A 12,715-nucleotide genomic window follows, 5' to 3' on the forward strand; every position below is an offset into this window, starting at 1 on the left:
CACCCTTTGTATGGGAGATTTATAACTTACTCATCCTTCTATCCCTGAGAGCATTTAACTTGATTCAAAGTAAATAAATATTGACTGAGTTGAAATAAAATCAAAATTTCCATATTAAAAAAAATAAAAAATTAAAAAAAAAAAAACTTCAAATCCCAAATATGTCATATTCAATAATACAACATATGGGGCGCCTGGGTGGCTCAGAGGGTTAAAGCCTCTGTCTTCGGCTCAGGTCATGGTCCCGGGGTCCTGGGATCGAGCCCCCCATCGGGCTCTCTGCTCAGTGGGGAGCCTGCTTCTCCTTCTCTCTGCCTGCTACTCTGCCTATTTGTGATCTCTCTGTCAAATAAATAAATAAAATATTTTTTAAAAAGACAATTTGCATTTATAAAAAAAATACAACATAGTAACACAAATTGAACAAATTCTAACCTTATTGATGGGATAATTTAATACATTTCCATTTCAATAATAATTTATTTTAAAATGTCCAAAATATTGATAGAAACAAAAATTTTTACAACCAAGCTACTTAAGGACCAACTATTTGCTATATTCTTTATTAGAAAAAAATAATGATGTTTACTTAAACACTGTTTTTCCCCTAGATACTATTTCAGTAAGTCCACAATATATCCTATGGAAAAATTAGTATATATATGTAAATACTTTTATGTATGAGTCTAATCCCTCAGAACTCTAAATGGGATAGAAGAACAAATTTTACTGAAACAACTTGAACCTAAGTCCTGTATTTCAGTTCATTATTCACTGAGTGCTTGCTATATGCCAAGTAATTAAACTACAGTACTACCATCAATAGAGAGACATGCAGTTAAAAAGAAAATATATTTCCTAAGCTAAATATAACTTTGAGATGTAATGGAAGTATAGATGAAAAAGTGCTTAAAACAGAAGGCTTTTAGAGTCTGAAAGGTCTCAGAGATTGCCAAGCTGTAACTTCTGGTAAAAGCAGGAATGCCAAGTACAATCATGAGTGAGTTAGAGAAGAGGGCAAAGCAGTTTATCTTCAGAGGACAGTGAAATAACACTAAAAAAATATACAGAACTGTAAGAAAAATGTATAAATGAAGTATTACAAATAAAGATATGTTATTTAAAATACTGTCCCTGCCTTAACTCACATGACATACAAAAATGATTCAAATGGACAACAGCCAGGAATATAAAAGTTAAAACTACTAAAACTCCTTGAAGAAAACAGGAAAAAGCCTTTACAACCCTGGAGGAGACAAAATGTGTTAATGAGACACAAGGAAACACTAACCATAAAAGAGAAAACTGATTAAAAAATAAAATGGACTTTATCAAACTTAAAAACTCTGCTCTTCAGATGATACCCCTGAGAAAATGAAAAGGTAAGCCACTTTTTTTCCACTGGGGAAAAAAATGTTCTCAACATATGTATCTAACCAAAGATTAGTATCCAGAATATACAAAGAACTCTTTTTTTTTTTTTTAATTTATTTATTTGACAGAGAGAGATCACAAGTAGGCAGAGAGGCAGGCAGAGAGAGAAAGGAGGAAGCAGGCTCTCCGCAGAGCAGAGAGCCTGATGTGGGGCTCAATCCCAGGACCCTGGGATCATGACCTGAGCCGAAGGCAGAGGCTTTAGCCCACTGAGCCACCCAGGCGCCCCCAAGAACTCTTAAAATCAATAATTAAGAAGGCAAAAAACATAGCTGTTTAAATGAGTAAGAGACTGAAAGTGATACTTTATAAAACAAGATAATCAAGTGGCCAATAAGTAATGGGACATCGTTAGTCAGAAAAATGCAAGTTAAAATCAAACTATGTATACAGTAGAATAACTACAACTTTTTTTTAAGATTTTATTTATTTATTTGACAGAGATCACAAGTAGGCAGAGAGGCAGGCAGAGAGAGAGGGGGAAGCAGGCTCCCCGCAGAGCAGAGAGCCCCACGTGGGACTCGATCCCAGGACCCTGGGATCATGACCTGGGCCGAAGGCAGAAGCTTAACTCACTGAGCCACACAGGCGCCCCAAATGACTACAATTTTATAGATTGACCATAACAGGTGTTGCCTAGGATGGGAGTAATTGTGTCATATACTGATGTCATACTTCAACCACCTTTTAGAACTAAATACATTTTTATATGATCCAACAAGAGAAAGACTTGAAGTTCACAGAAGCTGTATTCATAATAGTTAAAACCCAGAAACAACCAAATATCCAGAAAAAATAAGCCATCAAATTATGATGTATTTATTCACTGCAATATTACTCCACGATAAAAAGAAACAAACTGCTGATAAATATAATAACACAGACGAATCTTATAAATGTTAGGTTGAGTGAAAGAAGCAAGATGCAAAAAAGCATATACTACATGATTCTGCATATATTAAGTTCAAGAACAGTGTTGTATAGAAGAAAAAACAGGAGTAAGTCCTCATGACTCTGGGTTAGGTAAAGCCTTCTTAAATATGAGAAAAGCACAAGTGACTAAATAAATCAATACACACACACATACACACACACACACACACAAACTGAACTTAACAAAATTTAAAAATGTTTCCCACCTTCCTGGATGCCACCAAGAAAGTGAAAAGAAAACTCACAGAATGGGAAAAAAATATTTGCAACCCAGAAGACTTCTATCTAGAACATATAAGAAACTTATAACTCAGTGATAAAGACAAATAGCCCAACTAAAAAATGGGCAAAGAAACAGTATAGACATTTTCCCCAAAAAAGATACACAAATGGCCAATAAGCACATAAAAAGTTGTTCAACATCACTAGTCATCTAGGAAATACAAACCGAAACCATAATAACACACCCTTCACAACTACTAGGATGGTTTTAATCAAAAAGACATAATATCAAGTGTTGGTGAAGAAATGGAGACATAGGAACCCTTAGATACCACTTATGGGAATGTAAAATGGTAAAACCACTTTGGAAAACAGTATGGTAATTCTTCAAATAATTAAACAAAGAATTATCATGTGAACCAGCAATTCCACTCCTATGTATATAACCAAGAGAAATAAAAATCTGTGCCCAGGAAGGGATAGGGGGTGACTGCTAATGGATGTGCAGTTTCCTGGGGTGGCAGGTACACAACTTATACAACAAATGTTCAGCATTACTCACACTAGCCAATAAAGTGGAAACAATCCAAATGTCCATCAACTGTTAAATGGATTAAAAAATACTTATAGAGCCATATAAAGGAATATTATTTGGTCATGAAAAGGAGTAAAATATTGGTACATGCAACAACATGAACAAATCTTGAAAACATTATGCTAAGTGAAAAAGTCACAAAAGGAAACAAATTGTATGTTTCCTATATAAAATATCTAGAACTAAAAAAGTAGATTAGCTTTTTCTGAGAACTAGAGTAGAAGTGAGAGGAGCAAGAAGGAAAGGACAGTGACAGCTAATAATCATGTGCTCTCTTGTAGTGATGATTATACAACTCTGAGTATGTGAAAAAACACTGAATTGTGTACTTTAAACTGGTGAACCATATGTATATCAGTTATACCTCAAAAAAGTGTTATATTAAAAAAAGAACAGGTAAAATATATCAATGACAATAAAAATCAGAAGAGAAATTTCAGTGAGGTGAAGTTGCTAGAAAGGGCATAAGGGAATTTTCTGGGATGATAGGAATTTTCTAACATGATAGAAATCATCTATGTGTTAGTGGGCATGTGGGTTATACACAAATTTGTCAAAACCTAAACTATACTTAAGAACTGAGCATTTCTGGGGTGCCTGGGTGGCTCAGTTGGTTAAGCAGCTGCCTTCAGCTCAGATCATGATTCCGGGGTCCTGGGATTGAGTCCCACATCGGGCTCCCTGCTCAGCAGAGAACCTGCTTCTCTCTCTCCTCTGCCTGCCACTCTGCTTACCTGTGCTCTTTCTCTATCTCTCTGTCAATTAAATAATTAAATCTTAAAAAAAAAATAAAAAAGAACTGAGCATTTCTCTGATTGCATATTATATGTCAACTTTATAAAAATTTACAGAAAATACCATCTGTGGTTAATGACACTAAAAGCAGTGACAATTAGGTGAGAAACTACTGCTTTCTACTGTTGAAAGCCCTTTAAAACTTTTTTTTAATAATGACTATTATTTTGAAAAGGACTTTTTAAAATATATGTATTTATTTTGTTTTGTTTTGTTTTTAAGATTTATTTATTTGAGAGACAGAGAGAGACGGCATGAGCCGGAGGCGTCCAGGGAGAGGAAAAGAGAGAATCCCAAGCAGACTCCATGCTAAGCACAGAGCCCAACGTGGGGCTGGATCCAAGGACCCCAACATCACAACCTGAGCTGAAACCAAGAGTCAGACTCTTAACCGATTACACCACCAGGTGCCCCTAAATGTATCTATTGTGTAAAGAAAGGAAAATATGACCATTATTCCATTTTTTTCCTTTTCTAAATAGTTGGTCATTCTAGCAAATTTCAGATTTTTCTAAAGATAAAATTTATAAGTTTTTTCAATGCTATAGGTATAATGAAGAAGTCTTCTGTTAGAGAGCTGGAACATTTTCCAGAACTAATACTTGAATTGATGCTGTCAAGACTCTCCCCGCTGAGCTTCCAAGTCATGATACACGGAAAAAGAATTTACACATTCATTAAGAAAATGTAGACGTAGGGCACCTGAGTGGCTCAGTTGCCTAAGCGTCTGCCTTCAGCTCAGGTCAAGATCTTAGGGTTCTGGGATTAAGCCCCATATCAGGCTCCCTGCTCAGTGGGAGTCTACTTCTCCCTCTACCTCCGCCTCTTCCACCCTGCTCAAGCTCTGTCTCTCTCTCTCTCAAATAAATAAAATCTTGGGGGGAAAAAGAAAAGAAAGAAAATGTAGACTTTATAGAATGTGTAGTTAGAATCAAGTATTTTTATTCCTTTTTGCTAAGTACAGTGATGAAACAACTCAGGAAGACTCCTAAACTGGTTGCCACCTAGTTTCAATATAATTGAAATATTCTGACACGGTAGCAGAGGGTGCGTACTACCTGAAAATGTCAACAATTTCCAAAGACTTCAGGCCAGCAACTGGGAAAATGGTACTACTGCATTACTCATAGGTCCTTGGACTACTGAGAAGTCTATTCAAAACGTACTGGCTTTCCTCTTTCCAGAGGAAATGGGTTCACGGCCTTGCACAGATTTATTGCAAAAAAAGACACTTCCTTTCCATCCCATCGTAATTTCCATATGACTAATACAAGAAGAAATTTATCAGATTCAAGGAAAAGAATACTGGCTTAGCAGGAATATTGTATGCTACAATCAAAGGCATTATCCACAGGTCTGCGTGGCTTCCTGGACATTTTTTAACCTGCCACTGCTATATAGCAATTCACAAGCCCAAATATATTCATCTCTCAGAAGGCTGCCAGACTAAGACATCAGAGGTTGGATCTTCACTGCCTGGAGAATACATAACCCTCAGTCTAAGGAAGCAACTCCAAGTTTTTGTTAGAGTAGCTCCAGCTCTAAGGACAGCATTCAAAATGGCTATAGCCCCACATTATCTGAGATGGGGTTGCTAAAGCTAATTTTCAGTTAGACTTTACTTCAAGTAGCATCAAAGATAGAGAAAGACTAGGTTTGGCTGCTTCCAGAAGCTTAGAAGACTTGGCAGAGAAAAAGCATTTCCCGTTCCTAATGTACAGAACTCGTGACTAAACTGAGAACAAGGGAATATGCCAACAGAGTTTTATTTTGGGGGGTAGATTACTTCACCATATCTTTGCTACTGAAAACTGAACCTTATTCTTACCAGGGGTCACCCATCTAAGGAAAACCACAGAGTGTGTACTTCATGATGGGCTTATGAGAAAAAAAGGAGTAGCTTGTGTGTGGCAGTGTACACTTGATGAACATCAAAGAAAATGCCTCTCACAATAACACTATGACTGAAAAATACAGTAGAGAAGGAAAACAATGGGTTCTCCTTTGGGTATTTGAGAGTATGAAGTACTTGGGGGACATCAGTATTGGTAAGTAGCACAGCAATGGAAAAGACAAGTGTGAACCTGAGAAGAGAGGTGAAGCCTACAAATGGAAATCTGGCAATTACTGTAGGGTCCCACCCCCCGCCTTTATCTGCAGCTTCACTTTCCTGCAGCTTCAGTTACCCACGATCAACTGGGGACCATTAGCAGATGATTCTCCTGATACATGGTCAGAAGGTCAACACTGACCTAATGCTATGTCACAATGCCTAGGTCACTCACCTCACTTCATCGGTAGGCATCTTACCATCTCACAGCACAAGAGAAAAGTACATTAAGATATTTTGAGGGAAACCTTATTCACACAACTTTTATTACACTATATTGCTGTAATTGTTCTATTGTATTATTAGTTATTGTTGCTAATCTCTTACTGTGCCCAATTTATAAATTAAACTTTATCACAGGTATGTATGTATAGAAAAAACAGTATATACATAGTTCAGTACTATCTGAGGTCACAGATATCCACTGCCATTCTTGGAAATGTATCCTCCACAGACAATGGGGAACCTCCCCACTTGCAAAGAGTGATAGTAAACTTTGTTAATTCCCTTTTGTACTCAGCATAATACTTTCCTATGGATAACGGAACTAAAAGATCAGGATACAACAGCAACAGGTCATCATACCATTTGGAAATGTGTAAACTGCTAAGATAATTTACAAAGACCCAAGGAAAGATCTAAGATAAGCTAAGGTAAAAAATTGCTATATAAGAAAAACACTTGGAAAGCTAAATACACTGGCACTTACTGCAGGGGAATCAGCTTTCCAAACATGGGATTCAAATATCTCTTGTAATGTTACATCAAAGAAACAGGATATGAATGTACTGGGAGAAAAACAGCAACTAGCAAGCTAAAAGAACAGCAGATCAGCAGCAACAAAATACTTGCCTGACTCACAGGGTAGTCATACCCTTTCACATCAACATCATCAAGCACAAATTCAAGTCTCAGAGGAAGAAAAACAAAAAGGGGAGAATTAAGAGAGAGCACAAGGAATTAGCACAGGAAACAATTCAGAGACAACTCTCAGTGGGGTGCCTACATGACAGGGATCTCTCTAGTTCTGAAAGCATGAGGGTTTCTCTTTTGCTTCTGTTTCTTTAAGATGAGGGCTCAGAGAAGGCAAACACTGGAGACTTGCACCTCCCTCCCAAATATCCTCACCAGAAATTGATGGTTTGGGGATTACTTTTATGTAGACATTCCAGACAGACAAGCATTGCAGATTTAACTTCTAAGATACCTTAATTTAAGAACATCATGTGAAGCTAAGATAGCTGCAACAGAAAATGTAGTTCAATAAATTCTCTTAATTACATCATCAAATTCCTTAGGAATTCAGACAACTGATACAAAATGGAAAACAACCCTCAATGAAAAGAAAAAGAATAAAGAATTTGTGTGAAGATCTTAAAGGCCTCTCCTATGATTGAAAATATATGAACTTTTTAATACAGAGACTTGGAAAGATCAATTTTGCTTCCAAGCTTTTTAATTCCTTAATATTCTTGGTTGTGTTATAGAGAATATCCTCAGGAAAACAAAATAATGCTTTAGTAGTAAAATTATAAACATAAGATGAAACTTAGATCATCTAGATCAGCTCTGCCCAACAGAAATGTACTGAAAGGGGCACCTGGGTGGCTCAGTAGGTTAAGCCGCTGCCTTTGGCTCAGGTCATGATCTCAGGGTCCTGGGATCGAGTCCCGCATTGGGCTCTCTGCTCAGCAGGGAGCCTGCTTCCCTCTCTCTCTCTCTCTGCCTGCCTCTCCATCTACTTGTGATTTCTATCAAATAAATAAAATCTTAAAAAAAAAAAAAAAAAGAAACGTACTGCAAGCCCCTTATATCAGTTTAAATATTCTATAAGCCACATATAAAGTATAAAAAAGTGTAGTTAATTTTAATAATTTTACCAAATATAGCCAAAATACCATTTTAGCATGCAATAAAAATTTAATTAACAAGATATTCTTTTTCTCCCATCAACTCTTCAAAATCTGGTATACATTTTACTTTTCTAGCACATAACAATTCAGACCAGCCACATTTCAGGTGCTCAGCTGCCACTTCTGGCTTATGGCTACCAACCAGACAGTATAGATCCAGATGTTGGTAGGATAAAGATATATAAATTAAGGTTTCAAAGATTCCTGCTTACTGTATTTAAATGTACATAAAATACATTTACTTTAGTTTAAAGCAACACTTATCCATTTCCTTAATCTCATATCCTCACCTCCAAAAATCTGTTAAAAAGCAAAGAACGTAAAAGGAAATAAACATGGTTACAATGCCAAACTGTTAAACCACACAAATTATGGCCCATTAAAAATTTAAATTAGCCTGTGAAGTGTGTAAACCTGGCGATTCACAGACCAGTACCCCTGGGGTTAATAATACATTATATGTTTACAAAAAAATTATTTAAAAATTTTTTTTTATTTTTAAATTAGCAACATTTCCCCTTCTTAATTAAAATGCACTGCTATCACACTTGAAACTTACCTTCCTAAATTCATCTCTGCCAAAGCCTTTGTATTTTTAAAATGAAAAACAGATTTAACACATAGGAAAAAAATAGGTATCCCGTTTCAACTTTAAGGCTATCAATTATTAACTTTCATCAAACAAGATCTTTGATATTATACTGAACCATTTCTTCATATCCTTCTGGTGTTGCCACATGCACTGATATTTTAAAAGTTAAAACTGCAGTAAAACTATGAGAAAGAAAAACAGTTCATTTGAGTTTTGATATTTTCATGTTTCTTAAATTATCATTTTCTAAAATACTGCCATTTTTATACTTTCTGAAATTAAAGAGTTAAGTAACAGAACCAGAGATTCATCTATATCTGGAGAAAAGAACAAAAAAATCCTAAATAAAAGTGTTTTCCTTATATCCCTTGTTACAAGTAGCAATTGAGTCTCATAATTTTTTTTTAAAGATTTTATTTATTTATTTGACAGACAAAGATCACAAGTAGGCAGAGAGGCAGGCAGAGAGAGAGGAAGAAGCACGCTCCCTGGCTGAGCAGAGAGCCCGATGCCAGGCTCGATCCCAGGACCCCGAGATCATGACCTGAGCCGAGCCGAAGGCAGAGGCTTTAACCCACTGAGCCACCCAGGTGCCCACGAGTCTCATAATTTTTATTTTAGTTATGTAACTTGCATATCTACATCATAAACCACAGAAGTAGTCAGAGAAAATATAAGTTATTATTTTTATAATTTGTCCTTGGACTTAATAGGTTGGCCAACAGGGAGAGGAAAAGCTGGACCTAGTGTTTTATTACCATTTTATTTTTTGTTAGAGTCAGAGATATGTTTTTCCACCAGGATTGTTCTAAAGCAAAAACAAGATGTCATTACATTCAAACATTCTCTACACATAAATTTTTCCCATGGATTTTGAGTTTTAATGCAGAAAAAAAAAAAAAAAAGAAAAGAGAAAAAACCTGAAAGCCTCAAAATGTGAACTTGAAAAGAGTACAAATTTTGAGTAATCCACCCAAGAACAAGGGTGACAACCTTCTGCTCCTTTTATTTCTTCAAATTTACTTGTCAAAACTTCTTTTCTAAGCATCTTTCTTTTTTTTTAAAGATTTTATTTGACAGACAGAGATCATGAGCAGGCAGAGAGGCGGGCAGAGGCAGAGGGAGAAGCAGGCTTCCTGCTGAGCAGAGAGTCCAATGAGGGGCTCGATCCCAGGACCCTGGGATCATGACCTGAGCCAAAAGCAGAGGCTTTAACCCACTGAGCCACCCAGGTACCCCTTTTCTAAGCATCTTCAAACTCTAGTAGTTATTCTTTCGATATTAACATATACACAAGGCACATCTGGTATTCCCAAATAAACTGTGAATTACTTGGAAAAAAGTTCATCTATATCCATACTTCAGTCACAATAATTTTTAATATAGTGATTTATATATTTTAGTTGTACAATAATTATTGATCACAACCATAAAAATAAATTCAACTCTGGTCACTTAAAACTCAGCACCAAAAATTATCTTTTTGCAAACTATTTTTCCATGTAAAACCAATTCAAAACTTACAAATACTTCATTCCCTTTAGCACCATCTGTAAGTGCTTATTAGGCCATTAAAATTTACTGTGACTATATTTCTGTACATTTGAAATTTAAGTACTTAAGACATACAAATATCACTTGGTTCCAGCTTCTAGAGAAAAGCCACAATGTGAGAGATGAAAAACACACTGGATGGGATTAATGGCAAATTAGACATGGCAGAAAGCAGAATTAGTGAACTTGAATACACAGCAATAGAAACTTTCCCAAAAAATGAACAATTCTCACTGAGCTATGGAAATTAGTATTTGTGCAATTAGAATCTCTGAAGAGGAGGAAAGCAACAAAAACATTTGAAGAAAAAAATGGTCAAAAGTTTCCAAATTTGGGGCGCCTGGGTGGCTCAGTGGGTTAAGCCGCTGCCTTCGGCTCGGGTCATGATCTCAGGGTCCTGCGATCGAGTCCCGCATTGGGCTCTCTGCTCAGCGGGGAGCCTGCTTCCCTCTCTCTCTCTGCCTGCCTCTCCATCTACTTGTGATTTCTCTCTGTCAAATAAATAAATAAAATCTTTAAAAAAAAAAGTTTCCAAATTTGAAGAAAACTATAAATTTACAAGAAGTTCAACAAAACTCCAATACAAGAAACAAGAAGAAAAGTACAGGAGCGCCTGGGTTGCTCAGTTGGTTGAGTATCCAACTCTCAGTTTTGGCTCAGGTCATGATCTCAGGGTCCTGGGACTGAGCCCTGCTTTGGGCTCCCTGCTCAGCGGGCAGTCTTCTTGTCTCCCTCTCCCTCTGCTCCCTCCCTCGCCCACACGCTCTCTCATAACTTATTTTTTTTAAAAGCACAATAAGGCACCTCAGAATTAAAGTGCATGAACCAGAAATAAAGAAAAAAGAAACTCTTAAAAAGAGATGGAGGGGTAAAAAATTAAAAAAAAAAGAGAGAGAGAGAGATGGAGGGGGAAAAGATACACAGGAACAAAAATAAGGAAAGGATCAGATTTTCCAATGAAAACAATGCAAGACAGAAATCAATGAAACATCATTAAAGTACTGTGGGGGGGAAAGAACTGTCAACCGTTACAGAGAAAATACCTTTAAAAATCAAAAGAAAAACAAAACAAAGACTCAAACATGTAATTGCTGTTACATGTAACAGCAATCCTTGTTAGAAGGTTTTTCTAAAGAAAGTCCTTCAGTAGAAGGAAAATTTTATCAGTTGGAAATCTAGAGCTAAAGAAAAAACCAAAGAGCTCCAGAGATGGAAACCATATATGCAAATATATGAGACTTTTTCTTATTATTTCAATCTCTTTAAAAAGTAATTGGCTTGAAGCAAATATCGTAATATTGTATGGGATTTGTGACATATCTAAAAGTAAAATGCTTGACAAAACTAACATGAAGGACTGGAGAGGAGAAATAGAAATGTACTATTCTAAGTACTTACACAACATGTGAAATACTATGAGATCCCTTTAAGGCAGACAGTGATAAATTAAAGATATCTACTACTGACCTTAAAGCAACCAGTTAAAAAAAAACAGTTATAGCTAATAAATCAAAAAATAAAATAAATAGAATCATTAAAAAATATCCCATTAAGTCAAAAAGTAGAAAGAAAAATCAAAAGGAAACAATATAAAACAAAATGATGGATATAAACATAAGCCTATCAATAGTCACATTAAATAAAAATGACCTATTTTCCTCAAAATCTAGAAAGCACTATGTTACATGAAGGAGCCAGTCACAAAAGACCACCTATTGAATGATTCCATAATGAAATGTCCAGAAAAGGTAAACACAGAGATAAAAAGTAGATTAGTAACTACCAGTGTCTGGAGGAAGGTAAAAAGGTGATACTAATGGATACTTTCTTCTGGGGGATGGGGGGTGGGGTGATTAAAATGTCCTGAAATAGGATAGCAGTAATGGATGCACAACTTTGTAAATACATCCAAAAACTACTATATCTGTACACTTTAAAACGATGGATTTTACAGTGTGTGAATAAATTAAAAATACAGTAACACTATTATGAAAATACAGGAAAAAAGCAGATGAAATATTAATAATAAAGTATATATCTTCGGGGCACCTGGTGGCTCAGTGGGTTAAGCCTCTGCCTTCAGCCCAGGTCATGATCTCGGGGTCCTGGGATGGAGCCCGGTATCGGGCTCTCTGCTCAGTGGGGAGCCTACTTCCCCCTTTCTCATTGCCTGCCTCTCTGCCTACTTGTGATTTCTGTCAAATAAATAAATATATATTTTTTTAAAAAGTACATATCTTCTTGGATCCATTCCTGCAAGAAGACTGCAATTCCCACTTCACTCCATAATGTCTGGGTACGTGATTTCCTTTGGCCAATAAAATTCTAAGCAGAAGTTATGTGGATCACTCCCTACTAGATACTTTGAGGTATTTCCACTCTATCTCTTTTCCATTTGCTACAAGTCCCATTGTTTGTGGACAGGGATGGGTCATTGGTCCTTGAATGAAAAAGTGTGGAACAAAGATGTACTCAATCTGCAGCTTGAGATGAACATGAAATGTAAGGAAGAAATAAAACTTTGTTGGTGTAATTTTTTAAAAAATAAATTGTCTAAATATTCCAAT

The 12,715-nt window shown here is 36.2% G+C and overlaps 1 protein-coding gene across 10 annotated transcripts in view; it reads right to left on the minus strand.

Annotated features, from left to right (window-relative positions):
• EVI5 (ecotropic viral integration site 5) overlaps positions 1–12,715 on the minus strand; it is a 205,896-nt gene that overhangs the window by 140,013 nt on the left and 53,168 nt on the right. Inside the window, exon 1 of one of the 10 annotated variants that reach the window (XM_045064865.1) lies at positions 8,562–8,607. The exons of the other annotated variants lie outside the window; for them this stretch is intronic. Within the exon in view, the coding sequence (XP_044920800.1) occupies positions 8,562–8,575 (14 nt within the window). The 5' untranslated portion in view covers positions 8,576–8,607. Of the gene's footprint in view, positions 1–8,561; positions 8,608–12,715 lie in introns of those variants that run through there. 10 annotated transcript variants of the gene reach the window in all.

The sequence above is a fragment of the Mustela putorius genome, unplaced genomic scaffold, assembly GCF_011764305.1.
Source record: "Mustela putorius furo isolate JIRA1106 unplaced genomic scaffold, ASM1176430v1.1 tig00003853_pilon_pilon_pilon, whole genome shotgun sequence".
In the NCBI taxonomy this organism is placed as follows: domain Eukaryota; kingdom Metazoa; phylum Chordata; class Mammalia; order Carnivora; family Mustelidae; genus Mustela; species Mustela putorius.